Source organism: Mastacembelus armatus, chromosome 4, assembly GCF_900324485.2.
Source record: "Mastacembelus armatus chromosome 4, fMasArm1.2, whole genome shotgun sequence".
Lineage (NCBI taxonomy): Eukaryota > Metazoa > Chordata > Actinopteri > Synbranchiformes > Mastacembelidae > Mastacembelus > Mastacembelus armatus.
In genome coordinates, this window is record NC_046636.1 from 26964162 (window position 1) to 26992160 (window position 27999).

General features: G+C 44.3%; 2 protein-coding genes across 3 annotated transcripts in view; both read left to right on the forward strand.

Annotated features, from left to right (window-relative positions):
• Window positions 1-17484, forward strand: part of insrb (insulin receptor b) — a 72067-nt gene extending 54583 nt beyond the window's left edge. The window contains exons 5-23 of the mRNA XM_026304820.1: window positions 22-161; window positions 640-784; window positions 884-1098; window positions 1308-1434; window positions 1598-1848; window positions 2997-3164; window positions 3258-3456; window positions 4586-4718; window positions 5007-5160; window positions 5348-5496; window positions 6989-7145; window positions 7337-7433; window positions 7701-7768; window positions 7904-8133; window positions 8629-8739; window positions 8836-8998; window positions 9143-9272; window positions 9371-9505; window positions 10053-17484. Coding sequence (XP_026160605.1) covers window positions 22-161; window positions 640-784; window positions 884-1098; window positions 1308-1434; window positions 1598-1848; window positions 2997-3164; window positions 3258-3456; window positions 4586-4718; window positions 5007-5160; window positions 5348-5496; window positions 6989-7145; window positions 7337-7433; window positions 7701-7768; window positions 7904-8133; window positions 8629-8739; window positions 8836-8998; window positions 9143-9272; window positions 9371-9505; window positions 10053-10407 — 3127 coding nt within the window. The 3' untranslated portion in view covers window positions 10408-17484. The remainder of the gene's footprint in view (window positions 1-21; window positions 162-639; window positions 785-883; window positions 1099-1307; window positions 1435-1597; window positions 1849-2996; window positions 3165-3257; window positions 3457-4585; window positions 4719-5006; window positions 5161-5347; window positions 5497-6988; window positions 7146-7336; window positions 7434-7700; window positions 7769-7903; window positions 8134-8628; window positions 8740-8835; window positions 8999-9142; window positions 9273-9370; window positions 9506-10052) is intronic.
• Window positions 17485-20805: 3321 nt separating this feature from the next.
• The window catches only part of arhgef18b (rho/rac guanine nucleotide exchange factor (GEF) 18b), a 36030-nt gene continuing 28836 nt past the window's right edge, over window positions 20806-27999 (forward strand). The window contains exons 1-7 of one of the 2 annotated variants that reach the window (XM_026304819.1): window positions 20806-20945; window positions 24433-24587; window positions 24931-25535; window positions 25879-26059; window positions 26383-26509; window positions 26605-26659; window positions 27748-27822. In XM_026304819.1, the coding sequence (XP_026160604.1) occupies window positions 20870-20945; window positions 24433-24587; window positions 24931-25535; window positions 25879-26059; window positions 26383-26509; window positions 26605-26659; window positions 27748-27822 (1274 nt within the window). In that variant the 5' untranslated portion in view covers window positions 20806-20869. The remainder of the gene's footprint in view (window positions 20946-24432; window positions 24588-24930; window positions 25536-25878; window positions 26060-26382; window positions 26510-26604; window positions 26660-27747; window positions 27823-27999) is intronic. The other variant, XM_026304818.1, reaches the window with a different exon arrangement.

Genomic DNA, 27999 nt, shown 5'->3' on the forward strand with positions numbered 1-27999 from the left:
TGTCTCTGTGTGTGTGTGTAGGTTGACCTGTTCTCCATGTGAAGGCCGGTGTCCTAAACTGTGTGTGGGAAATAAGACGATTGACTCTGTAACTTCAGCCCAGGCTCTGAGAGGCTGCACTGTTCTCCAAGGCAACATGATCATCAAGATCCGAGGAGGGAGTGAGTACTACTACTACTACTACTACTACTACTACTGCTACTACTACTGCTACTACTGCTGCTGCTGCTACTACTACTACTACTACTACTACTACTACTACTACTACTACTACTACTACTACTACTACTACTACTACTACTACTACTACTACTACTACTACTACTACTACTACTACTACTACTACTACTACTACTACTACTACTACTACTACTACTACTACTACTACTACTACTACTACTACTACTACTACTACTACTACTACTACTACTACTACTACTACTACTACTACTACTGCTGCTACTACTGCTGCTGCTGCTACTACTACACCTGCTGGACCTCCTGTAGAGGCTCTGGTTCTCTTGATGTCTCTGCCTCCTTCCTTCAGTGCTAAAGTTTCTTAAACTTTATCAGGATTCATTTCAGGATTCATCTTTCGTGCCTTCGACCATCATCAAGTCTCTCTCTGTGTCCTTGTAGATAACATAGCTACTGAGTTGGAGGCTAGTTTGGGCCAGATTGAGGAAATTACAGGCTACCTGACTGTGCGCAGAGCCTACGCCCTGGTCTCCCTGTCCTTCCTCCGCAAACTGCGCATCATCAGGGGCGAACACCTTGACACGGAGTAAGTCCTCTCCTCCCACTTGCTCTCAGGTGTGTAAATTTAAACAGTCTGTTCCATATTGTGTTTAATTTCTGTATGTTTTCTATTTGTCTCCCTCAGTGTTTACGCCTTCTATGCCTTGGACAACCAGAACCTGCGTGAACTGTGGGATTGGTCCAAGCACAACTTGACCATACAGCAAGGTCGCACATTCTTCCACTACAACTCCAAGCTTTGTATGTCTGAAATCCGGAAGATGGAATTGATAACAGGAACCAAGGAGCGTAACCAAAAGAATGACATTGCCATACGAAACAACGGGGACCAAGCCTCCTGTAAGACAATCAGGATGTCAGAGTTCAAATTCTCACTTAACGTTTATAGACAGTGTTTATTTTCTCTCTCATGGTGATTGTATTTATTTAAAACAGGAAACCTTACACGTCCTGTTTTTGATTTTTACTGTATCTCAAAGCAGAATCAGGTTTGACCGTTTTTCTCTTTTATCCAAGACGTGCTGAGTGTTTTCTCTTTCACCCCGAAGGTGAGACCAAGCTGCTGAAATTCACCCTGATCAAGACCTCATCAAATCTGATTATGCTGAAGTGGGAGCCCTTCTGGCCGTCAGATTTTAGGGACCTGCTGGGATTCATGGTTCTCTACAAAGAGGCGTAAGTGTCAGACAAAAATCTTGGGATTTTTCTGTTTCATGGCACCAAGAATTAAATTAGTAGTTACTGACTGTAGCCTCTGATATTGTCAGATATTCTCATATGTATGACTGAGAGTTATTGGCTCATTTGTTTGTGATGCTTTTCTTTCCGTCTGCTCCAGGCCATATAAGAATGTGACAGAATTCGATGGACAGGACGCTTGTGGCTCTAACAGCTGGGCGATCGCCGACGTTGATCCTCCGTCTCGTCCCACGGAAGGCAAGAAGGCAGAGGAACCAGGGTACCTCATAAGGTCGCTGAAGCCCTGGACCCAGTACGCCATCATGGTCAAAACCCAACTGTCTTCATCTGACGAGCACGAGGTTCACGGAGCCAAGAGCGAGATCATCTATGTCCGCACCGAAGCCTCCAGTGAGTTCTACCTCTGAAAAATGCTCACACTTCAGCAAAATCACAACTAAAACATTAAAACGACTAAAAACATTCATTTTATTAGTTAACAACTTGATTTGGCATCAGTACATGTGTGTAAATGAGAGGGACTCAAGTAGACCGGTGAGGTTACAGGAAGTAGAGGTGAAGAAGGTGGAGGACTTTAAGTACCTGGGTCAACAGTCCAGAGCAAAAGAGTGTCAGCAAGAATGAAAGGAAAGGTGGACAAGACAGTGGTGAGACCAGCAATGTTGTCTGGTTTAGAGACAGTGGCACTGAGACAAAGACAGGAGGCAGAGCTGGAGGTAGCAGAGCTGAAGATGTTGAGGTTCTCTCTGGGAGTGACGAGGATGGATAGGATCAGGAATGAGGACATCAGAGGGACAGCTCATGTTAGATGGTTTGGAGAAAAAGCCAGGGAAGCCAGATTGAGATGGTTTGGACATGTTCAGAGGAGGGACAGTGAATACATTGGTAAAAGGATGCTGAGGTTAGAGCTGCCAGGAAGGAGGCCTAGAGGAAGACCAAAGAGGAGGTTCTTGGATGTAGTGAAGATGTACCATCTCTTGTCTCCTGGCTCTTTCCAACAACATGAGGATAGTTGGTGTGGGTGAGGAGGATACAGAGGATAGGGTTAAATGGAGGCAGATGATTGGCTGTGGAGACCCCTGAAGGGAGCAGCCCAAAGGAGAAGAAGAAGAACTTGATTTGGCATCATTTCAGTGGAAAAGGCAGAAACATAATCTGTCACTGTTTGTTTCCTTGTTATCGGTGTAGCGTTTGTCACCGTGTTCCCCCTACACAATGTCTGTTCTTCCTCTTATGCTGGGACTTTGGGGAGGTGCAACAAATTTGATGTGTTTCCACCATTTGTGTGGTGTTGCAACATAACTTGTGGCAAATGTGTGATTTTTTTTTTTTTTTTTTTTTACCACGGTCATTTCCAAACGACAGAGGAAACTTCACATGTGTGAGCCAGGTTCAGCTTTTGTGCTTGGTCCTTTTTAGTTTTTAGTTTTTTCAGTGAGTGAGGAGGCTAAAGTCAGTCTGACAGCAGCCTAAGGTCAAACCATTATCATACAGTCTGGACTGTTGTCTCACTGTCTCACTTCCTCCACCCTCTTCAGAGCCTTCAGTGCCTCTGGACCCCATCTCCTCCTCCAACTCCTCCTCTCAGATCATCCTGAAGTGGAAGCCTCCCACCAGTCCCAACGGCAACATCACCCACTACCGGGTCATCTGTCGTAAGCAGGCTGAAGACAGCGACCTCTACAAGTTCGACTACTGCCTACAAGGTTAGTGTTCCCCCGTGGGACCCACACGGATCAGATGCGGCTCATTCCACGTTTGTTTGTCGGGCCTTCCCTCACACTTCTCTTCCCGCCCAGGGATGAAGCTGCCATCCCGTACTCCGACCCACCTGGACAGTGAGGATGAGCAGAAGTGGAACCACACGGACGAGCCCACCTCAGGTGGCAGGTGCTGTGCCTGCCCTAAGACAGACAGCCAGCTGAAGAAGGAGCAGCAGGAGATAGAGTACCGCAAGACCTTTGAGAACTACCTCCACAATGAAGTCTTCGAGAGCAGGTGCACAGCTGTTACATCTAAATACTTTGTGATGCATTTTATTTCACTCTTTACTTGTTTACTTTACTTTTTGTTGGATCTGTGTCATTTTTGCTGAGATCACTAAAAACTTAAGTCCCTCTGGTTTCCCCTCAAAGTTCATGGAAAATGTTCAAGTCTCTGTTTTAGTCAGAATCAGCCTCGTGGAGCATCAACAAATGATTCAAAGTTTCACTACTGATGCCAGGAATCTGAACAGTTTATACTTTGAAATGTTGTGTTTCAGCGTCGTTGGTGCTGCTTGTCTGGACGCCTACCCTCTTCTCTGACACACACACACACACACACACACACACACACACACACACACACACACAGAGAGTCTGCTTCCCCAGAGGAGTGATTACTGTGACCATTATCATTCACGCCAGTCAAGAGTGCAGTCATGCAGGCTGCCATTTGGACGGGCACACACACACACACGCACACACACAAACACCCAACCTCACACACACCTCAGCTGCATTTTGAACTCATGCCATTGAGTTGGCCAAGGTCAGCGCCATGCTCGGAAGTACACACAGAGCTCCTCGTGCTCTCTTTTTCCGTCACGCTTTTATTGTTTTTTCCTACCTGAGCAAGTACTGGCTCAAAATGGACTCATTCCTTTACTTCCCTGTACCGTTGAGCAGAGGCGTCACTTAGTACACTCACACCTAAACCCTCTTTTAAAATGGGATTCTACCAGCCCTTGCACCACTGTGGCCGAGTTCATGTCCTGAGTTTACCCTAATAACCACAGACACAAAGTGGGACGTTGCTCACTGGCACCACCCAGTGGTGAAGGTCAGTAGCACGTCCAGCAGGACACTAGGTGGTATTTGCTACAGACTGCAGAGGTTAGTGTGAATAGAGATTTTCACTGTGCTCCTCTAGTTCACATGAAATGCTTCTGACTTTTATTATTCATAGATCTCCATCATACTGTTGTGACTGGATAAACAAACAAACATGAAATTAACTTTCAGACTTTCATTTCTCCTGAACTGCCTTTCCATCACCCATTCATTCCTTCAGCCAGTCATAGTGTGCCTGTCTTTATACTGTTTTCAGTGGTAGCCTCCCTAACCTGTGCTAACTGTTTCTCCAGGCCATCTCGTCGGCGACGCTCAGTGGGAATTGCAAACGCCACCCAAACCCCTCACTTCCTTACCACAGCTCCCGGGCCGGCACTTGGCTCCACAGCAGCCACCAATGAAGACGAGGACGAGGAGGAATCTAAGGTCTTTATATTTTGACTTCCATACAAACTATTTTCTTTGTGTCATTGCTGCTAATTTGTCTGAAATACTATCACTGCCAGAACGGAGCGCGACACAGGATGGTTCCATGTGGTTCTTTACCTCATGAAAAGATTGTGACTGCAGTGCAATAGACATTGGACGTTCCACTTTGAGGCAGAAGCACTGAAGTTGTAACACCAGCTAGTTTTTGAGTTGAATATGAATTCAGTGTAACAGTAAATCGGTGATGCTGGAGTATTTAGATTTCTCTCTTTTTTTTCTGCGCAGGTGGAGTTGAAGGTTTTCACAAAAGAGTCCACAGTCATCTCCAGCCTGCACCACTTCACCAGCTATAAGATCGAGATCATGGCCTGCAACCATCCGACCGAGCTGAAACGCTGCAGCATGGCTACTTATGTCAGTGCCCGAACTATGCCAGAGGGTAAGAACTAAGACAAATCTTAGGTACACTCTGTTACTAGTAACTTAAGACAGGTGCAGGCTAATAGCTATAAATCCCAGCTTCACGAAGGTTTACTTTTCGTTCCACTGTGTGGTCAATGCTGCAGGTTGTAGATGATTACATGCTTTGTTTTTAACATGTTTCTCTTTATGTTCTCTGGCCGCAGAGAAAGCAGATGACATCCCAGGCCCCGTGACCCATGAGATAGTGTTGGCCGAGCCTCCCTATGTGTTGATTAAATGGAACGCGCCGCAGTCTCCCAACGGCCTCATCATCCTGTATGAGGTCTTCTACAGGAAGGCTGGAGACACAGAGGTATACAGGGAGAGAAGTCAGCCGGAGGTTGTATTTTATTCGTTTTTTTTATCAGACTGAAGGAGACAGAGGTGAGGGAGGGAAAGGCCCAGCTGAAATAATCATGAAATACTCCATAGACAGGAGGAATACGAGGGTTAAAGGGAGACAGGTGCACCAGAAAACGTGGATGTAGGTGAGCAGAGAGAAGGAGGAGGGATCTGGGTAGACTCTGGAGAGAGGAGGCAGCCAAGAAAGGAAGGGTTTGCTATATACACTCAAAATCCACCATGAAGACAGGTACAACAAAAATATTTTACAAGCTCCCAGTGTTGCCACCATGTGTGTTGACGTCGTCCTCTGCGTGTTTGCATCTTGTTAATTCAGAGTGATTGTGTGCATAGCTGCGACAGTGCGTGTGCAATGTTGTTCTTGTTGTTTACTTACCTTAAATGTGTAAATTCGTCTCTCATTGCTATTCACTGCTGCACTGCCTGACCCGAGGAGCCAGGAGCTGCTCTGTTACCATAGTGACAGAGGCAGACAGGAAGACTAGCATGCAGTGGCAGGGATGGACTGGCATCTCAGACGACACCCCCAGTGCACTGCGCTGAAAGCACAGCAGCTGGGTTTATGTCCATAGCTGTTTAAAGTGCAGCAGCCTAATGATTTGGTTTATTGCACAGTGGTGCATGCAGCCTGATTTTACCATGTTTATGAGGACTGGATATTAAAACACACGTGCCACTCATGATTCAATATTTCAACTAAACCGTGTGTAAACCATTTCAGAATTAACTGCACTAACACAAATTTGATGTTATTCAATTTGTGTTTTGTAGTTTTTGTAAAGTCTAATACTCTAAGAATCTTTTTTCATAGACTATTATTTTTATTTTTCTTCCTGTGGTGAACGTTTTTTTCATTTAGAGTTTAGTTAAATTAAGTTAAAATGAAATTAAATAAAATTGCACTGGCATCAGCCTAAGATAAGTAGTTTATCTTAGGTATCTAATAGTAGACTTTAGACTTTAGTGAGTAGGGATGCCTCCCAGCATGCACCGGGGCAACAGACACATGGACATAAGTCGTTTTATCCGTCCTGCTGCATCTTTATCAGTGTGGTTGTAATTTACATTGTTTTCATTTACGTTTTAAACACACAGTTGGTGACAGGAGTGAGTGTAGATGATTTTTTTGATTTTAGAGGCAAAAACACTGAACATTCCTGCTGCTTAACAACCAGAGGTTTCAGATAATTCAACAGGAAACTGCAGGTCTGCACTGATACGGTCAGATCTCTGGTAAATTGGTTTTTACTTATACAAATCGTGTTCAGGGAGATGAATGAAGTTACATTAACTGAACTGGAAAATATATTGTGTCTCATTATCACCCAGAGTTAAGTTTTTAGTTGTTGTTTTTTCAGGGAACGCTCTCTCTTGTGGTTTCAGTAAACAAAGTTATGATAATAATCACGGTTCCCTAATGCTGCCATTGTTTTCTCCTCCAGGTTCACACAGTTTGTGTGTCGAGGCCGGCCTACCTCAAGACAGGCGGTACCAAGCTTTCGCTTGTGCAGCCTGGAAACTACAGCGTCAGAGTCCGCGCCACCTCACTGGCAGGAAATGGCTCTTTTACAGAAACCACTTACTTCTTCATGCCCAACCGTAAGACTGCAGGCGATATATCTCTGTCACCTGGACTCGTGTTGTCTCAGAGCTCTAAAATTTATTTTAGACTTTTGTTTCAGGTTTTTTATTCATTATTATTATTATTATTATTCTTTAATGCAAATCTATCTGGTCAATCTGCAATCTTACCTAAGTTCCCTGACCGATGACTTCTGTGTTTATTGCAGCGGATCCAGGTTTAATTTGGATCGTGATCGGTCCAGTCATCTGCTTCATCCTGTTGCTGTTTGTGGGCGGGGGAGTCTTTTTGTTCTATAAGAAGAGGTGGGTAGTTCTTTGACCACATGCTGCCCATCAGAGTGATCCACAAACTGCTGTTTACACCCCAAATATACATGAATCTCAAAGAGGGTGTTTTTCATATTCATTTATGTTTTTATAGTGGAGTTAGAGGTTTCAATGCTTGAGCACAGTATCTATCAGGATCACATGACAGGGTGAAAACACCAATGGGTTATATATGAAGTATGAAGGTCACATCTTATTACAGTTTCCAGTGTTTGACGTATTTTCTTTGGTTGTGTCTTGAAGGCAAACAGAAGGTCCGACAGGACCTCTGATCGCCTCCTCAAACCCTGAGTACATCAGCGCCAACGATGGTGAGAAGAGCTTCAGAACAAAATAGCGCACATTAAAAACAACATGTCTGCGTATTACTGGATGCGTGTCCAGCGTTAAGCCATTGCAGCTATATTATATATATACACAATGGTAATTTGTGTGTTTGCATGTAGTGTATGTTCCTGATGAGTGGGAGGTGCCTCGGGAGAAGATCTCGGTGCTCAGGGAGCTGGGTCAGGGCTCCTTCGGCATGGTGTACGAGGGAATCGCCAAAGACATCGTCAAAGGAGACCCAGAGACACGCGTAGCCATCAAGACGGTCAATGAATCGGCCAGCCTGCGGGAGAGGATCGAGTTCCTCAACGAGGCCTCGGTCATGAAGGCGTTCAGCTGTCACCATGTGGTATGACGCAAAAACACCTTTGAGACCTTTTCCTCTTGCTAGATGACTGACCTCAAAGACGCTGAAGCAGCTATTACAGTTTACTGTCACTGTTTTATTAGACAATATACCAAACACCAGTGATTTAGCATCGTGCTGTCAGCTCCATGTTGACATGTGAGGGAAAGTCTGTGCTGTTTCCAAACTCCCATGTGTGAGAAAATGAGCACTGTGGCAATGATTCATGAAGGTGGTGACTTGTCTGCTGTCTGATTAACAGGACACCTTACTCTACTCAAACCAAATACTGGTCTGTACTCCTGCCCATTAAGTTGTGAAGTGTACACATGAGGCTACATTACAAACCTTATGCATAGAAAACTCTGCAGATTGGTTTAACATCTTTACCTCCCAGAGAGTCTGTTGTTCAGGGCAACTTCTTGTCTGTGTAAAGGAAAAGTCTCATTCTAGTTGTGTGATCGTTGTGTGTCTTTCCTTGTTTGTCCCTCTCTGCAGGTGCGTCTGTTAGGGGTGGTGTCCAAAGGTCAACCCACCCTGGTGGTGATGGAGCTGATGACCCATGGTGACCTGAAGAGCTACCTGCGGAGTCTCAGGCCCGACTCTGAGGTGTCACAGAACTTCAGTCTGTGTTTTCAAAATGGAATGAATCATTAAAACTAGACGAAGCTCAGTCCTCATGTCTTTTGTGTGTTTGTTTTGTAGAACAACCCGTCGGGCCGGCCGCCACCTACGCTGAAGGAGATGATCCAGATGGCTGCAGAAATTGCAGACGGCATGGCCTACCTCAACGCCAAGAAGTTTGTCCACAGAGACCTGGCAGCCAGGAACTGCATGGTGGCAGAAGACTTCACAGTCAAGATTGGAGGTGCTGTGTCTTGTTTTTGTTTTCTTCTTTTCATATCACATTTCCAGTTGATCTTAGTTCTGTGTGATGGCTGAGCTGAGTCAGCTGGTACAGTCTGTTTATGAAGAGTGATGATGATGTGTGCTCGCTCCCTCTCTCTCGTAGACTTCGGCATGACGCGAGACATCTATGAGACTGACTATTACCGTAAAGGAGGGAAGGGTCTGCTTCCTGTCAGGTGGATGGCTCCAGAGTCTCTGAAGGATGGAGTCTTCACTGCCCACTCTGACTGCTGGTAGGTCACATGGCTCAGCAGGTGTTTCGCAGCACTTGCAGTCCTGATTACGTTCCTGCTGCATGTGATCACTTCTGCGTTCGTGTGTGTTTCCGTAGGTCATTTGGTGTTGTGCTGTGGGAGATCAGTACACTGGCGGAGCAGCCCTACCAGGGTTTATCCAACGAACAGGTTCTGAAGTTCGTCATGGATGGAGGATACCTGGACCGGCCAGACAACTGCCCTGAGAGGATGTAAGTGATCACAGACTCGTTCTGACCCTGCAGCATGAATTCATCAAGTAAGGCAGCTCATGTCTTCATAAGCTCTTGTTTAGGCTTCAAACGCTCCCAAATGGGGCGTTTACAGTTGGTCCAGAATCCAGCTCCATCACTTTCTGCATGTTACTGCTATTTTGCATTTCGTACTTTGGCTTCTAATTCTTTCTAGGATCAAATTCAAGATGCTAACTTTAGTTTTTAAAGCTTTACACAGCCTCACTCTAACTTATCTGACCGATGTGCTTTATGTAAAACATCAAGACTATTACTCATGTCTCCTCCGTCAATGGTCGAGGTTCCCAGAACCTGTTATAGGTGGTGTGGTGACCATGCAGCCTGGTGTTAACACACTGTAAACTCCAAAGCTTCTCTCTGTATCAGGTGTTTGTTGTTTCTCATATACACAATCTGCTTTAGTGTTTTAGTGTTCAACTGTCCTGTGATTCTTATTTGCTGTAAAGATGTTTTACTGTCTACTGTCTGAAAGCGCCATACAAATCAATTTCGATTTGATTCCCAGGCACAATCTAATGCAGATGTGCTGGCAGTACAACCCCAAGATGCGGCCGACGTTCCACGAGATCATCGAGATGCTGCGGGAGGACCTGCACCCCTCTTTCCAGGAGGTCTCCTTCTTCTACAGTGAGGAGAACAAAATCCCTGAGACAGAGGACTTTGACTTGGACCTGGACAACATGGAGAGCATCCCTCTGGACCCGTCTTCATATTCACAGAGAGAGGAGAGCTTAGGCAGGGACAGTGGGCCCTCGGTGGCCCTCAGAGGGAGCTACGAGGAGCATGTCCCCTACACACACATGAACGGTGGCAAGAAAAACGGACGAATTTTATCGTTGCCGAGATCCAGTCCTTCCTAACATTTCCTGTTTCCAAAAAGAACTTATTAAGCCTTCCCTCCTCCTCTCTCATCCTTCTTCCTCTTCCAGTCCATTTTTTCTGTATCCTCCATGTTCCTCTCATCATTTTCTAATGTTTTTCCTATTCTTGGAGAAGCCCTTCAGAAAAAGACACAGATCTCAGGACCATTTTTTTTGCTTCCTCGTGGCTGCCAAACACAGGCAGGCGAAGGGATGCAAACATGGTGTGACCCTTTTTTAACTTCCTCTCACAACTCATTGGACTTTGTACTCCCAGGTTACCTATCTTTTGTTTTTCACCTTTGCACCGTTTCCAGGACTCATCATGATGGAAACAGAAAAAACAAAAAAACTGTGAACACAACAAACCTTAGACAACCAAGAAGGCTGCTTACGCTCACCCTCCTCCAGACCCGTCGTTCGCTCCCCTCCAAATCTGCATTTCCAAAATTTCCTTTGCATTGTTTATTTTTCTCTCCAAGTGAAATTTTTTTACTGAGATAGTGGCCTTTTTCTGCGTGGCCTATAAACAAAGATAAGTGTCTCTCAGCGCTTATGCTCATTTCCTTTTGAACAATGACTTAATCAGTTTGGAACGGTGGCATGACTTGCAAGGACTTGATCCTAGAACAAAACGTATATTCCTAGAGGAATGATTTTCTTTCTTTTTTTTGGTTCTGCAGAATTCCAAACTACACACAGATTCATCTGGTGTTTGGTGAATAGTTTTAATTTATTTGCTGTTATTGTTGTTTTTCTCTCTCTTCCTTTCTGTCTGTTTTATTTCTGTGTCCTCACTATGTGGCTGAAGGATATTTAAACAGTTAAGGAGTTGGACAAAAAAAGTTCCTCAGACTGACCAATAGCTGCTGCTTTGATATATTTTAGTGGGTATAGAAATATATAAATATATATATATATATAATATATATAGTATATATGGAATATTGGTGTTTACATACCAATATTTTATATATTATATATGACATGTTGATGTTTTTGTAAATAGTTCATATTTGTAATATTTTTTTCATCAGAAGCTTTGCTAGTATTTTGTTTTTCTTTTCCTTTTTGTGTTTGTTTCTTATTTTCATACCCCAGAAATCCCACTAATCCACCGTCAGTGCTCTCTGTGTCTTAGGCCTCTAGACCCTCCCTTCGAGTCTCTGTTCATCTGGATGGGAAAGAGGAAAGCCCTGAAATATTGTCAACTCACTGCATCATGTGTTTTTTTTATAACCCTTGTTCCCACCAAGAGCTGTCAATATTTTGAGGCATCTTTACTACGGAAAACACTCACAAAAAACAAAAAAAACAACAAAAACGAAACAGATAACCAAAAAAGCTTTACATGAAAGGGGACTGAGGTCTTTCTAGGTCGAAATCCACCTGATGTGTGTTTTTCTTTGTGTCTGCTGTTTTTCTCTGGTCGCACCACGCTGCGGTTCAGGCCTGCATTCGTCCGGTATCACAGGTTGGGATGTCTTTCATGTGCCTGCGCTGGTTGTCCGAGTCAACCCGTGAGGTTAGAGACTGCGCTGAGAGCTTGTCCAGGCTTAGTGGTTTTCAGATGAGTGCCGTGCCGCTTCGATCGGTGCAGGGCGAACCATGATTTCTAGGATTTTAATGTTTCTGTCCGATCTACAGACGCCACTAGAAGCCTTCGCATTTACCTCCAGAATCCAAGTGCAGCAGCATCCCCTTCGATGTCACAGTGTAGGTTTTGTCAGATTCACACGGTACAGTCGCCTCATTGTCGCCCTTTCTGCTCTGAACCACACACACACCTCCTGCGCTCGCTCTCGTCCTCCTCGGTCTTCCAGGGGCTTCCTGTTGAGAGGTGCTGAACTCACTGCTCAAAATCAGGCTGGTGGAAATTTCCACGTTTTGCGGTTGAGGGCTGGAGAGAAATATGTGTTTCTGTATGTCTGAGAGAGGCGGAGCGAGGGATTTTCTTTTTTTTTTTTGGATCCTGTTTTTCTCTCTGCTGTCACATGCAGTGAGACAGTCAGGACACACTGTGCAGCAGCTATTTCACTCAGGTCTGCTATTCCAGGATTTAGTTGGAACTGCTGGTTCCCTCATCCCCCCTGACCCCATCACCCATCAGTGCACGCTCACTGAAGGCTTTGCTTTCTTTTTTAAACTCTTGATAATCGTACTGTGACACACTGGCAGGAATAGTTCGCTCATAAAGAAATGGTGAATTTTTCAGAAGTTTCCTTCTCCTGTTGGGAAAAACATTCCTTTCAACTCCCCCCTTACACAAAGACCAGATAGGTGTGCTCACTGTTTCTCTCAGATCAATAATTCACAGCCGGTCCTACATAAACACTCCCGTCTCTCTCGCCCTCTAACCACGTCAGTCGGTGACGTGGGAAAGCGATATCAGATGAGTAGAAACGGGACTTTTCTTTTTTTTTCCTTGAACACACAGACCAGTGTGGTGCCAATCGAGCCAAACAGCATTCAGCACTTACAGTATAGCCAAAGTGTTGGCAGCTTTCTGAACCCACGGAACTGGAGAAAGCAGAGAAGCTGCCTCCATATTTTACCAGTGCCTTCTTAAAACCAGAGCCACGTCCAGGCTGGTTATATTGGCTATTGTAACACACACACGCACACACACACACCGTGCATCTAGGTTTGTGTTTCTGCTGGGGGAGGGAAAGTGTGCAGAGCTGTTTTTTTGTTTGGCGTGAGGTTTGAGCACCTCGTGCTTCTGACACTGTGGATTGGTGAGAGTCAGCTCAGTCTCCTGAGGTTATGATGTAGGTTTGAGTTCATTATTCTGAGGATTTGATTCTTTGGCTTTTGTACTTTGTAAATAGTCTAAAATATAGTTTGGAAAATAAAAGCAGAAATAAAATAATATTTTAAAAAAATCTGATACCCGTAGTTTGCATGTAGAAGACAGATGTGTCGTAGTTCCACACTACATACTTACTATTAAACTACGCCCTTATGGTAAACCTTCGAGTGTGCTTACTTCTCCAGTGTAAACACAGCACACACTCAGGGCTTGGGGTCGGTATGTGGTGTGGCACTGGGTCATGGCTCTGCTCTCCACCTTGACCTAGGTTGCTTATCTCATATGCAATTTTTAATTAAGATGATGCCCATATCTTTGAAATATCAGATGTTTATTTTATATTGGTCATCGTCATTGTGTAAGACAAAACACAGATTTTGAGGTGAGCATTTTTTACTTGTTGGCGGTGGTTTGTAGTTGCATGGGTGGAGTAGCCGGTGGCGAGCAGCAGCAGCAGCAGCAGCGTAGTCAGTCAGTGATTGTTGTCGTCTTTATGTTTGGCCAGTCTACCTCAGTGCATGTGGAGGAATCAGTCTAAAGACTCTAAATCACCTCATCAGTGACTCAGTATCACCTTTATCGTACATTAATCATCACTGCTGATGAATTACAGCTCCCTCCTTGTTAGGCAGTTTTCGCTTCTTCGTCTGTCCCAGGGGAAGCTCTCATCGGCTCCAGCTGCGTGTGGATATTGTCGGCTGATACAACTCGGCCCGGTTCTGTTTTAAACGTCTTGATTTTAGAGCTCATTTGCAGTCCTTAGTGTAGACGAGCTGTCAGGTTATACAAGTATTAGCTTGTGTTTTTAAAAAGTAGCACCTGTTGAATATGGTACAAGAGAGGAAGCGTATTGGTCTTTGAGCGGTCAGACACCGTTTGGGTCGGTGCTGCTTCCCCTGGTCGATGGAAGGAGCAGTGTAGCTTTATTGTTTGTATCTCCATGTTCCTCAACCCTACGGATTGTATGTAGCAGCACCTCAACTGGTTTCTGGGGATGTGATATTAGCATGAGCCAGGAAAAAGAAAGTCTTGCGACTCTCAGTGCATATCTGTGATCACCTACATGCCGCCAAGACTCACCACGCTCAGCTATGCATCTCCTGCTGCTGCCTGGCAGAAAGCCCTACTTCCTCTCAGTCTGTCAGTCTCTTTGTGGTCAAAACAGCATTTAAACCCCACATCTCCTCCAATTGTCAGTTTCTGTGTTATGATTTTTTTTTCTTTTGTTTGTTTTCTGTGTATCTTTCTTTTGTACTGTGAATATCAAGAGAAGACCTTCATCTTCTGTCAGTGCCATGGATTGTTTCTGTTATGGCTGATCAGGACACTGATGTCTGGGCTGGTTAAAAAGTTTTAAAGGGGAGGACCACGTCTACCCTCTCTGCAAAGCAAAACAACCTGGACTGGGACAATCCTGTGTGCCATAAGAACTATTAACATGAAATCTAGATTGTAACTTTTCGTCTCAGGGAGGCGGCCTGATGCTTTGAGGTTGGAGGATTAAGAGGATGAGGAGGAAGAAGAGCTACCTACTTACCTTTTATCAACTCTGACTGAAGCGCAAGTTCTCAGCATCCTTGCAAAAAGCAAAATGGAGATGACAAGTCCGTGGACATGTTTTCAACCATCACAGCACCAGAATCTTTTAACGTTTTCTCCCTCTTCGAAGATAATCACGAATCCTCCCTCTGTGATGTGATGTGGTTTGGACTGCCCTCTAGTGGTTGGAAGGGAGCGTTACAGGTCAGGGGTGGCAAAGCAAACAGGGCCTCTGACCCATAGTGCCTTGCTCAGACTGACGGCCCCCCTGACCCGTCCCACCCAGGCCACTCACCACTGAGCAGAACCTCCACCGACTGTGTCTCCACTAATCACTAAAGAGGATCTTCCACCTCCAAACATGAAAGGAAAACACCTGAATTATGTTTTTATGCATTTTCTTTTTTTAGCTGTAACTGCAGACAAAAACATTGAAACTGCTTGGAGAGAAAATACAGTAATTTGGAATTATATGACTGATTTTTACCAAAACAATGTTGGACTTGTGTCTCTACTCTGCTAAGGCTCTGGCTTGCTTTGTGCATGTATACGGAATCAGCTATGCCAGTGGATAGCTTGATAATTTGACGCTTACTGATTTAGCTTCTCATCAGCCCCAAAAACCCAGTGTTTGCGTTACATCTGGGGATTCCCACTGGAAACGCATTCAGCTTTTCCATTATTTTCAAAACCCGAACTGATTAAATAAGCTCTAAACTGTAAATAGCGGCAGACCCCCTTGGCCCTTGAAAAACGAAAGCACTTGATTTTAAGGAAGTTTAGGTTTGTTTCATTGAACTCTGGTCTAAGAGGCGCCTGGACAGAGCACGTGCAGGGTGAGAACAAAGTATTGTATGTATTATTGTTTTGTTTTAAAGAAAAGAAAAAAGTATTACACTTTAGAGATGTTGATTTCTTTTTCTTTTTTTTTTAGCCAAAGTAGGGAGGGCAAATATAATTTACTTTTTTCACTGTAAACTTACTACTCTCATACATTATGAATTTAACATTATCAATGTGTATATAACTTTTTTCTAAATTGAAAAAAATAGTTTTGTTTTTTTCTTTTCTTTGATTTTTTTTTTTGTTTGTTTTGTTTTTGTTTGTGACACAACCCACTACCCAGGAAAGAGCAGAGTCCAGTCCGTGGACGTATTTAAGAGGAGCAGCACAACTCCGGTCTGAGGGCTTAGCCTTAGCTAACCCTAACCCTAACACACTGTTCAACAGCTCGTGGCCTGAAGCGTTTCGCAGCAAACCTGCATTTAAGCCGATGCATGTTCTGAATGTTGGCCGACAAGAGGTCATGCATTTGAACCCACCCCCCACCCCCACCCAGCCGCAGCAGCATGTCACCAACAAAGCCTTTCTTGTTTCACAAATACCAATACCAGATGTTGTATGTATTGTTTCTGACTCCAGATGTGTGTTTAGTTTGCAAGTGTTTTTTTTTTTTTGTTTTTTTTTGTTTTTTTTGTGAAAGACTGGAAAAGACCACTGCACATCGTTTTGAAGAAGAGGTAGCAGCAATGATACGATCCTGAATAAGCTAAAAGTGAAACTTTAAAGATGTTATTGAGACTGTAGAGCTGGAGGTGATAGAAGAACAGTCTGTTTCTGGAAATGCAGCCATTTGTTTTCTGTGGGACGTTCTGGGTTAAACATTAGATTTGATTTGGTTCATCAGTATGAAAAAGGCTGGTTGGACCATCCTCCAACCTGCTCGTGGTCCAGAAATAGTTTGGCCCCTAACGATTTTAAAAAATGGATTAAACAATTAATTGATTTATGACCTTTAGACTCACTTTTATTTGAACTGATTTTTGTTGCTTCTGGGCTGCGACTTACATTTAACAAACAAATCCAAGCTTATTTTCCAGAAGGTCAAACTATTCTTCAAGAAGGCTGATTGTCTGTCATCCCTGTGATGATGAATTGTGTTATTGATGAGCTTGAGACTGTCTTAAAGGCCGACGGGGAGTGGGGGGGGGGGGGTGGGGTGCAGGTGCAGTGAGCCTGTATGTGAGATGACTAGATAAATGTGAGGTAACGCAGCCTCTTCTTGACTTGTAGGAGTCATCTGTCGGTCCAGTGGTCTGCTCCAGTTTACACGTCAGTACCTTATGTCCGTCTTGTGTGCTGAGTGCAGTCTACAATACTGGAGTTGTCTGTGTTGTCCTCGGTTCACGTCTTTCTTTGACGCCTCTCCCGCTCTGGTTCCTCAAAGTGTCTTTCTCTCCTCGGTGCACATAGGTGGCCCCAGAATGCTTTGTGTAGTCCTGCAGGATACCTCTTTATTAATGTCATTTTATTGCCAATGAATATGCTGATGTGTTAATTTTGGGATATGTTGTGTATACTTTATGTTGAGACATCGATGCGTGTGCAGACAGCGGGTGTATGTGTGTGTCTGTACAGTCCAAACCCCAACCCACAGAGATTGCTTCATCCCTCACACTGGATCCAAATGTGCCATTATCTTTATGTATCACGTATATCGACATATTGAACACACACAGACAGAAATTCATGCATATTGTACAGGATCAAAAATGTGCCATGACTAAATGAACGCTTGACAATTTATTTTTTCTATGTTTTCAAAGGAGAGCCAAGTAGTCACAGAAAATGTACAGAAAATGTTGCAATGATATGAAAATTAAAATCTTGCTGTGTGTAAATTATTCAACAATTAACTGTTTATATTAAAATTATGAATAAAATTATTGGAGAAAATGTGTCTCTTGCTCTTCTTAACTATGGACTGAGGCAGGTCGAAATTATGTGACAACACAATTCACCTTTAGTTTTTTTAATCATTTCACTGCAGAGTCGATTTGCCCTCATCTTTTTATGCTGCTCTCAGTCCAAATCTGTTTGACAGCTGCTCGTGTACATGTACCACAGATACTGTGACGTGTTGCTTCGCAAAGAAAAACTATATACAAAGGAGGTAAATTATCTCCACGGTGGAAGTGAAGCACATTTCCAGCTGAAATCGTGCAGGAGTTTGTTTGCAGGAACTAATTAATTGGACCAAGCCAAATTCATGTTGTCATGTCTACATGTAAGTATGTGGGAGATGTAGTACAATTACAACTCCTGCCTGCAGACGAAGGGTGGGTAAGTTATTATATATGTATGTATATGTTTTTCTTACATTTGTTTTTGCTGTAGCGCCCTCTAGTGGTGAACCAGAATGACACCGAACAGACATTAAACATCCTGTTCTGTTCACATGAGCCCGATTTGGTTTCAGTTGGATGAATCCTTCAGTTCATTTACATTATAGTTAATAGATTCACTCAGACTAAATGTAGAGGATGAATCAAAGGCATGTGTGGTTTTCAGGGTCATCCAGATATGGGAAGTACCAGGTTTGGTAGGGAGAGAAAATATGTAGGAGGAGGCAAAAAAAAGTCTTTTCAAATATTATTCTATTAATACTCTGAAATGATGAAAGAACAAATATGGAATTATCAACAAAAACATGTTAAATCACCACCAACATGTTTTATGTTTCAGATTCTGCCTCTTGCTTTGATGACAGCTCCTCTTTCAGGCTTCACTGTGGGAACCACGTTCAGGAACCGTCCGTCCACCCACTCTATGACTAAAGACGTGGTTAGAACCAAAAAATCTCAAATTTGGACTCATCAGACCAAAGGACAGTTTTCCCCTGATCTGATGTCACGTCCTTGTGTTTCTTCTACTGATGTTTTTCTGAGCTATTGGTTTCTTGCTGCAATCATGGAGCACGAAGGCCTGACTCACGCGGTCGCCTCTGAGCAGTGGATGTTGAAATGTGTCTGCTCTGATCTGAGGTGCTAGAAATCAGATGGTAATTCTAATAAACTCACCCTCTGCAGAGGAGGTAGCTCTTGGTCTTCCTTTCCTGGAACGGCCCTCATGAGAGCCAGTTTCATCATAGCGGTTTAAGGTTTTGGGGACAGCACTTGGGGCTGCATTCAAAGTCCTTCAGATTTTTCGGACTGACTGAGCTTCATTTCTTAAAGTGATGATGCTGTTCCTCTTTTCTGTTTCCTGCCATAACATGGATTTGTACAGTCGTAGCAGCACCGATAAACACAGATACAGCAGCGACAGTGTGAAGACTGAAACCGTGTCTGTAGCTGCAGCTGCATCCTTCTGAAGACTGAGAGTCAGATCATATATGCAGATGGATTAGTGGTGTGAAATAATGATCTTTAAAAATGAATATAGAATCTCAGAAATGTGCAACTAACAAACCTGCTCCTGAATAAACTACACAGTTTGATGTTTGGATGGTCTTTATAGGACAAAGTGTTTGGGGCTGGTTAGCTAGAAAACGTTTGTGCTGTGGCTGCCAAAAACTTCCATCTGTTGAATTCAATCATTATGTAACAGACATAGATCAATATTTAGTAGTTTGTGTTGTAAAACCAAGGACGGCAGCAGAATATCACGCTGCTGTGTTGAGTAAGACAATACCAGCTCTTGTCTCTGTTTTAGATGTCAAACACCAGCTCTATTCATTTACATGCCAAAGATCTTACAGCTGGGGAGCAGTGGCGCAGTGTGCACGGTGTTGCAAGACTGATGACGTTATCCTCTGATTGAAACCACCAGAAACACGACTAGTTCTGCCTCACCCTGTTTCTCAAGCTTGTGCAGGAGAACGTGAAGCCGCAAAAGATGAACACGGTCACACGGCTGAGAATCAAGAGACGACACTACAGGTTTCCAGTTAGTGCATGATCTGATCCGCCCGAGCTGTGGACCATGTTTGTATCAGTCTGTGAGTCCTGACAATAAAACCGGTTGCTCCACGTCAACAGGAGACTTTGCTTCAAAACTGTTGTCGCACTTCAGCTATAGGTGCTTTGCTGCCAGAGAGCATGAGCAACCACAGCGTGTTTCACTAACAGTCATGTATGAAACGGTATGTGGGCCATTCAGCTGCACATCCTACTGAGAAAAAAGAGGAAGCAGGGTTGAGGTTCTGCGGCTGGCTCTCTGCGCTCGACGGGAGGGCAAACCTGACGTTCTCATAGAACACACTCAGACCTGAAGGACCTGTGACCCATCTGTCCCTCTTTCTGTGGAAGAACACAAAGGATTGATGTTTCCACCTCTCACCCATCATCAAATGTGAGTAGAGCCTCTGTTTGCTGCTCTGAGTTTGGTCATAAACCTTTTTAGGTTTCAGTTGCCCTCTGCCTCGGATCCACTTCAGTCTTTGCTTGTCTTCGGGCCGTGCGTTTACTGTGAACTGTTTTTCTAGAGTAGAACTCTGCATCGAATGTTTCTACTTCCCTTCTCTGTGCCAGCGTTGCTGCTCTCCCTGCCTGTGGGAAAGCAGGGAGCCTGTTCTGTTTGATGTTCGCTGAGCTGCACTTGACAGTCATCCAGAGCTACACTCACGAACTGAGCAGCACAGTGACGTGCTCTGTGTCTAGTGACACGGCGTCTAGTTTGTTGTCTCCTCTGTGCACATGCCATTTTCTTTTAGCGGTTTAAAAAACACCATTTTGCTTTTTAAAGCCTCGATAGAAAACGTCAGAGTTCGTTCCTCCGTGACTCAGAACGAGAAAAAGAAAAAAGCTGCATGTGTCACTGCTCTACCCTTTTATTGCATGTAGTTCCTTCTCTTTTTCTGTTCCTGGCCTGTTTCCCAAAAACAGCGTCCTCTCTGCTCTGCTCACTCTGGGCTCATTGATTGAGGCCTCATATATATATATATATATATATATATATATATATATATATATATAGTTAAAATGCTTCTCATACGTCTTTGACAAGCCTCTGTCATGTGTTTCATGTGTTGGAGTGATACAGTCACTGTGGCCTCGTCATAGAGAATTCAGTAGGTTCAACAGTGTCTAAAGCAGAACGCGTCATTTTTTACACCTTTCCTTCCCTTCCTGCTTCATCCTCTGCTGCCACCTCTGATTTCTCTCCTCTCTCTGGGGAGGTAATCCCCGACCGGCAGCTCCCTGGTCCGAGTTGTGCACTCTCTCTCTCTCTCTCTCTCTCTCTCGACTCCCCTCCCTCCTTTCACTGGGTGCCAGAGCTCCAGTGTGAGCCAGCTCCAGTTCCAGCTGGCCTCCCCACTACGCTGCTCCTATGGCGGACTCTCCTCTTAACAACTCCTGGCCCTCCTTCTCCAAACTCTGGATGAAGAGATGGTCCTTCAAGAGAGGTATGGAGTTGGATCAGGTTTTGGATTGAGGTTGTGTTTCAGGCAGATAGAGAGAAGAGCCTGGTGTCACCCAGAAGACTAGATGTGACCCAGCATGTTGTGTGTGATGTGTCTCTGGGCTCTCTCTCTTCATTTCTTTCCTTCTTAACTTCATTCAGTTCTTTTCATGAAGTTGTTGTTTGTTCTGACCTGATTGGGGTTTGTGGTCAATGACGGTTGCACGGTTTCAGTGAACCATTTCTAACTCTGGTGCACTGACTAAAATGTGGGACTGTACAAGTGTCACAATGTGTCTGACTTTAAAAACAAACCTCTGGCTGCTTCATAGATTTTTATAGTGGAGATTTAAATGAAAAGTTTCTCTAAAGTCTTTGGTGTAGTGTCGGTGTGTCATTTGTACAGTAAAAAAAAAATCACGTGTCCACTGAGGAAAAGATTTTCACAAACCTGAATGTTTCTGTTCATTTTACACTCGTGGCCCAACAACACACACATCTGAGTGGTTTCACGCTGTTTCCTTCAGAGGTAAAAGACATTTTAGACGTTACGGAGCCGTGTGGGCTGCTTTCGCTTTGCTTCAGTTGCATGGTCTGTGCAGCTCAGCGCTGTGAAACGGTAGTCGGGCGAATTTCTGATCAAAGAGGATCTGCAGGGTGACAGTTGTTTTGATGTGTGCTCGACCTCCGATCTAACAGGCTCTGTGTTCTGTTTGCACCTACACTCACCATCACAGACAACAAACTCAGCACCAGTCCAGGTACTGAGGGATCACAGTCACCTTAATCCAAACACTCCGTGCCAGAGACAAAGTTAAATAAACATTAAATATTTTTGAAACTCTGAATAACACGTTTATTGTCATACAGGTGTGATTTATCGTTGTGGCTTGTGCTGTTGGGTTGACTCTGTGTGTGTGTGTGTGTGTGTGTGTGTGTGTGTGTGTGTGTGTGTGTGTGTGTGTGTGTGTGTGTGTGTGTGTGTCAGCAAAAGGATGTTAACTTTTCTGAGAGAGAACCCAACTCTAGTCAAGTCTACCTCCCTAAAAGTGTGTGCATTGTAATAAACCATCATGTACATTGTCAATGACCAACTGACCATAGCATATGATGCCAGAGTTCCTCTTGTGATTGTCATGTAGCTTTGCACACGTGTGCAGCAGGTTTGTGACAAACATGTGCCCTCATTTCCTTTTTGTCTCACTTGCTCAAATGTCAAATGTCATGCAAAACTTTGTCATCCACTGTCCAGTTAAAAATACATCATAAGTCTTAAGTCAGAAAACTAGATTAAAAGCTTAACACTCTCATGGTGTTCACTGATGTAGGTCATGGTAGTCAAACAAAGTGAAACTTATTTCTACAGCCAAAATTACAACTTTAATCAGGGCAACAGGCAACAGATCCTTCAATCTTTAACCCTTGATTTGAGTTTGGACCATAAAAACTATACAACAGGAAAAATAATGAGGCTCCTAAAGAAGAAACAGAAACAGAAAGTGACGGCTGTGTTGTGTTCCACATGTAGACCGAAGTTACAGTATTTAATTTGAGCACTTCATTTAAAATCTTAAAAAGTTATTTGATGATTTAATAGTTGATAATAGTCATTAAGACAGCACGGTGGGTTAGTGGTTAGCACTGTTGCCTCACATCAAGAAGGTTCCTGGTCTGAAACCCATCAGGGGCCTTTCTGTGTGGAGTCTGCATGTTCTCCCTGTGCTTGTGTGGGTTTTCTCCAGGTACTCTGGTTTCCTCCCACAGTCCAAAAACATGTATGTCAGGTTGATTGGTGACTCTAAATTGCCCATAGGAGTGAGTGTGAGTGTGTGAGGTTGCTTGTCTCTATGTGGCCCTGTGATGGACTGGGGACCTGTCCAGGGTGGACCCCTGCCTTTCACCCAGAGAGAGCTGGGATGGGCTCCAGCAGGTCCCTGGGACCCTGGTTAGGACTAAGGGGGTCTAGATGATGGATGGATGGATAATAGTCATTAGTTTTAGTAGCAGACCACCTGTTGTTACCTGAGCCAAACAGTGGGAAAACAGCTGACAATGACAGCACCAACACCGTTATGGAGCCACTCACGTGCACAGACGGACACACTGATGTTTCCTCCCTGCATGATGAATGAGCAGATTTGAGAGGCCAACCATAAAAGGCTACAGCAGCTCTACAGGACAGCATCAAGAAGCCACTGCAGTGTCTAAGTTTACACTTCACACGAGTGGACTTGGATGCAAACAAATTGTCCCTGCAGAAGGGAAGCTGCCATCCACAGCTCCAGCCAGTGATTTAGTAAAATAGAAAATAGACCTACAGTGTGTCTGTCTGTGTGTTTATGTGAGAGCATCTCTGGCTGTCGGCTGAGGACTGGATGCTGCTGGTTAAATGCACATTGTGAAGTGAGACTCAGAGTGTGGCCCGTCTGCATTATCTCACTGTACAACATCATTTGAGATCTGATTGTTACTAATGTCATAGATGGACACGAGCCCTTGGGTGCTTTAACAGTTACTTAGCTAATTCTTGTGGTTTTTATACCAGAAAGAGCGAATTACCTGCTCACAGTAAGATAAGAAGAGTGTGCCACAGAAATAATGTTTCCAGCCTTGGTACAACGAAGCTAATGTGTCCTCTGATGCCATTTGTGACACATATCAGCTCTGAACATAAGTAAATAATGTCAAATCACTTCTGCCTTCTGCATGACCGTCCGGTTCTACTCTTTGTTGTTCCTAACATGTTTATTTATTCACTTCTGAGAAGGATCCAGCCTGGACTCACGCTTCCTCTTACTGAAACAGCAGCTACTGTAGAGAAGCAGTTCAAACAGAAACAACTCTGAGGAATCAGAAAATGAATCTTCACTGAGACCTGAGTCAGGCCCTGTGGAGCCAGGCTGGCTTACAGGCTATATGACATGAGGATTATGTAACCTGTCATAGCTGTGGCTGGCTCTGCCTCAGATGGGCATTATGTGGCTGAAACTCTAACAGAGTCCACCACATACTGAGGCGCCTAGACAGAACGTTCAAACACCACTGCCAGGTTTGTTTTGTGATGTGAGAAATCCAAGAAATGTCCTTACAGCTACTTTTATTAACCTAAAACACGTGTCACTGATGCAGCTCATTTAATACATGTGCACACGTACCGTAGCATGTTGTTTACCACAAGGAAGCAGCTTCTCATGCGAGGGAATAATCTCCGGCTTTCCACCACCGACACAGAGACGAATGCTGGCTCGCTGAGCAGTTGCCGGTGGTGACGGCGGTTTGTGGCATCATGCGAATCGAGGAATCTGTTTATGCAGTGGAAATGTAAAGGAGCTTTCAGCGCTGAGCTTTTCTGCCATCACACACAAAACCTGTGCTGCTGTTAAAACCTGCTCTGTCTGCTTTTCTTTGTGATCCTCTGTTGACACTGTCAAACTCGTGGCACTTTAAAGAAATGTTTATAACTGCCAAACATCACATCTGTTATCTCGCAGCATCAGAGTGCAAGCCATGTAGTGGGGTCTGTGGGCCTTCCAGTGCCCAAGCGAGCACCCAGCCTCATGCTCCCACTGGGAAAGGGTCTTCGTCCTCACTGTCCCCTGCCTCTATTGTGGAGGACGTCTTCTTCGGCAGCACCAATGACGACCAGGTGAAGCTCTAAATTCTTTATTTGGATCATCTTTATTTTCTGTTTTTGCTTTTTGTTCATGTGTCCTCATGACTTTGGGGACTCTTTAAGTTTTCTTCTAGAGCCACCAGGACGTCAACATTTACAGTCTGAGAGTCAAATTTAAGAGAGTCAAAGTTACATTTACTGCAGATATCAAAATACTTAGAAGTATCTTATTACTTTGGCCCCACCCAACACCACTGTTATGCTGTTTAGCCTGACATAGCTGTTAACTCGTCCGTGTCCATCTTCTTTTCTTCTCTTTGTGTTATCTCATTTAAAAATACAAAATGCCTCCATTTTGCTTCCTCCCTTCCTGCAGGATGCGTCTTCAGTAGTCAGTGACTACGACTGTCTTGGTGGGGAGGCGAACAGCAGTGTGGAGGACCTGCTGGGCGTCAACTCCTCTCTCAGAAACTCTGAGTACTTCAGGGACTTGGAAGAAGGGCTTCCAGCTTCACAGTCCAGTGGATCCACAGTAACCACAGTCCCAGAGAGCAACACCTTAAATGTTGGTCTACCGGTGTCTCTAAACACTGACCGAGCCGTACAGACTGCTCTGACCGCACAGTCCCCTCAGATCAACGCACCGTCACCGCCCGACTGTACACAGTCTGCAGGGGAACCTCCCTGCAGATTTTTGGTCACACCACTTAGTCCGAAGATTTTGCCAGGTTGCTTCATTGACAGTGGAGACACCTCAGGCCCTGCAGTCGGGCTCAGTGTGACCATAAATCTGAATGGACTACTGGGATCATTGGAAGCAGCAAAAGGACTAACAGGATCAGAAGGTGTAGAAGAGAAAAACACAATGGATTTAGATGGAGAGCTAGACCAGGACAGCTTTCCTATCCTGGTCAGATCCATGTCCACGTCTCGAAGGCACAGCTGGGGTGTCCCCCTGTCTCCCATTAATCTGGGGAGAAGGTAAGATGGATGATGCATGACTGGGTGGAAGGTTGTTAAAGATGGATGAGAAAAATAATATAAAGCCAAAAACTGGAATTAAACCAGTGAACTTAAGAGAAAGTTTTAGCCAACACTGCTATTTTATGGTTTCCTGTTCTTGAATAAGTCAGTCAAGACAACTCTGAGGTGTGAACATAAACCATGCACCAAAATATGCTATAGGAAACAATACACACACACACACACACACACACAGAAAGAGTACAAAAATAAACCTGTCCCACAGTGTCTCATTCAGATGCTTTGTCCAACCAGCATTTCAGTGATGTTGACTCTTCTCATGTGTGTTTGCTGCTGCCAGACTGAGCCTTGATGCCATGGCCATGGACAGCGATGGAGAGAGAGAGGATGAGGAAGACAGACTGAACAGTAGCTTCCTGTCCAGTCAGCAGGAGACATGGAGCTGCACAGCCAGTCCTGTGGAGGAGACAGACGGTCCCCTGGTGAGGACCCCCTGTCCCAGAGCCAGTGTCACTAGAATGGTAAGAAGGAGCAGTGACACATTATACTTGAAAAATATTATTTTCATGAATCAGCCTGAAGACCAAAGTCAATTGTACTTTGTCTATAGAAATAACAACCGATGCATTGTTTTTGTTGTGCTCTTTGCAAAAGCTGCAAAACATCAGCAGCCATTTAAAGGAATAAGGCTGATGATTGGCAACGATTTGGAAACTTGACACTGATCAATGTTTATCATTTGTTACGACGATCTATTGAAAAATGACCATAACTTCACCAAAGCGAAGCTCCACTCTAAGTGAGAGTCATCAGTTCAAATGCCTTTATTCCTCCCTGTTTCCAGGCCGGTGCGGTGCCTGGCAGGCAGCTGTACTCCCGCTCAGAGATCCTTGCCACAGACGAATGTTCCCGCGCTGCACACATCTCTCTTGTTGTCCAAACATCCAAACAGGCTGCAAGGGCAGCAGGAGGTCGGTCTCAGTGCTTGACTACATGTGTGTGGTGTGTTTGTGACTCAGCAGGGCAGCATCATCATCTCTGACCTTTCCTGCTTCCTCTCCTGTAGCGGAGGAGTTCGACCCTGAAGAGAATCTACATTCTACTGAAAGACAAAGCCATATGTAAGTCTGAGTCTGTGCCTTCAGCACTCATGTCTTCACCTGGAGCTGCAAAGGTACAGAATCCTCTATGACCTGGAAGATGTGGTGGAATTTTGAGCAAATGCTTTAGTTTGACTGGCAGCTCAGGTTTAAGAAAGAAAAAAACGATGTCGTCCTGTAGTTTGATTGACTGGAGGAAACTGTGGATGTAAAATGTACCTGCAGCTTTTGAATGGCGCAGTACAGTAGTGTACATACTGTTCTAAGTTCAGCTAACTGACACGTAACCGAGGGGCTTTCCCCATTCCCTTCTGACATTTCTGCTCCCTGTCATATGTCTACAACCTCCTCCCCCCACACTTGTCTCCTCTAGCTCCTTAGATGGCCCCTTAGTGTGTGTGTGTGTGTGTGTGTGTGTGTGTGTGTGTGTACAGTGTACGTATGTGTGCTTAAGTGGCTCTGAGTGTGTCTGGTGATTGTGTGGACTCTGCAGACCAGGGAGGATTCTCCTCTAAATCACGCTTTGACACCCAGCGCCCAGCAGTCTTGTCCTCTCCTCTCTTTACTTCTGCTTCCTCTCCTCTTCCCTCTGCAGCCCCTACTCAGTTTCAGTGTCTTGTTTGTCTTAGGCTGATGGTACAGAAAGTTCTGCAGGAGCTAAAGTTGTACCATGGGTAAGTAAACAGGAGAGGGAGGTCTGCTTTGTCCTACTGCTGTTTCAAAGACCATCAGCAGCAGGGCAGGACACATTATGAGTCGTGTGGGCACTGCACTGTTTGGATGTGTGTGCAATACAATATTGTGTGTATCTGTATGTTTTGAGCATGTGTGTTTGCATGTGCACTAACGCAATATACCATTATCCCTGCAAATGATCTGTGGAGCACTATACATTTCTTTTGTTTCACCCAATTAGCAGCTGATTTTGAAGTCACCTGACAACGAAGCCCAGCTGACTGAGTAAAACCACCTGTCAAAAGTTCACTGTTATACTCTCAGACTGTCTTCTCAACTTTGTTCACTCACACAGGCATAAACGTCTAATGTGATACTTCAGCTTGTTGTTTTTAGAAGTTTAAAAGCTTATTATTTCTGGTCATCGGCCACAGAGCAAAGCAGAGAAACACCAGATCAGACACCAGAGATTCAGGAAATGTCACTTGGTACGAGTTCCTCTCTAATGAGTAAGTACTGTCCTTATCGTTGTTCCCTTATGAAGACGCAGATATTTTCAAAAACCATTTGCATGGAGTAGTTTTATTATCCATCAACAACAGTTAATGGATAAAACCAAAAAGGGGTGAACCATGAAATGTCATGCAGCGAAAGATGCTTGTGGATCTGCAATAATGTGGCAACAA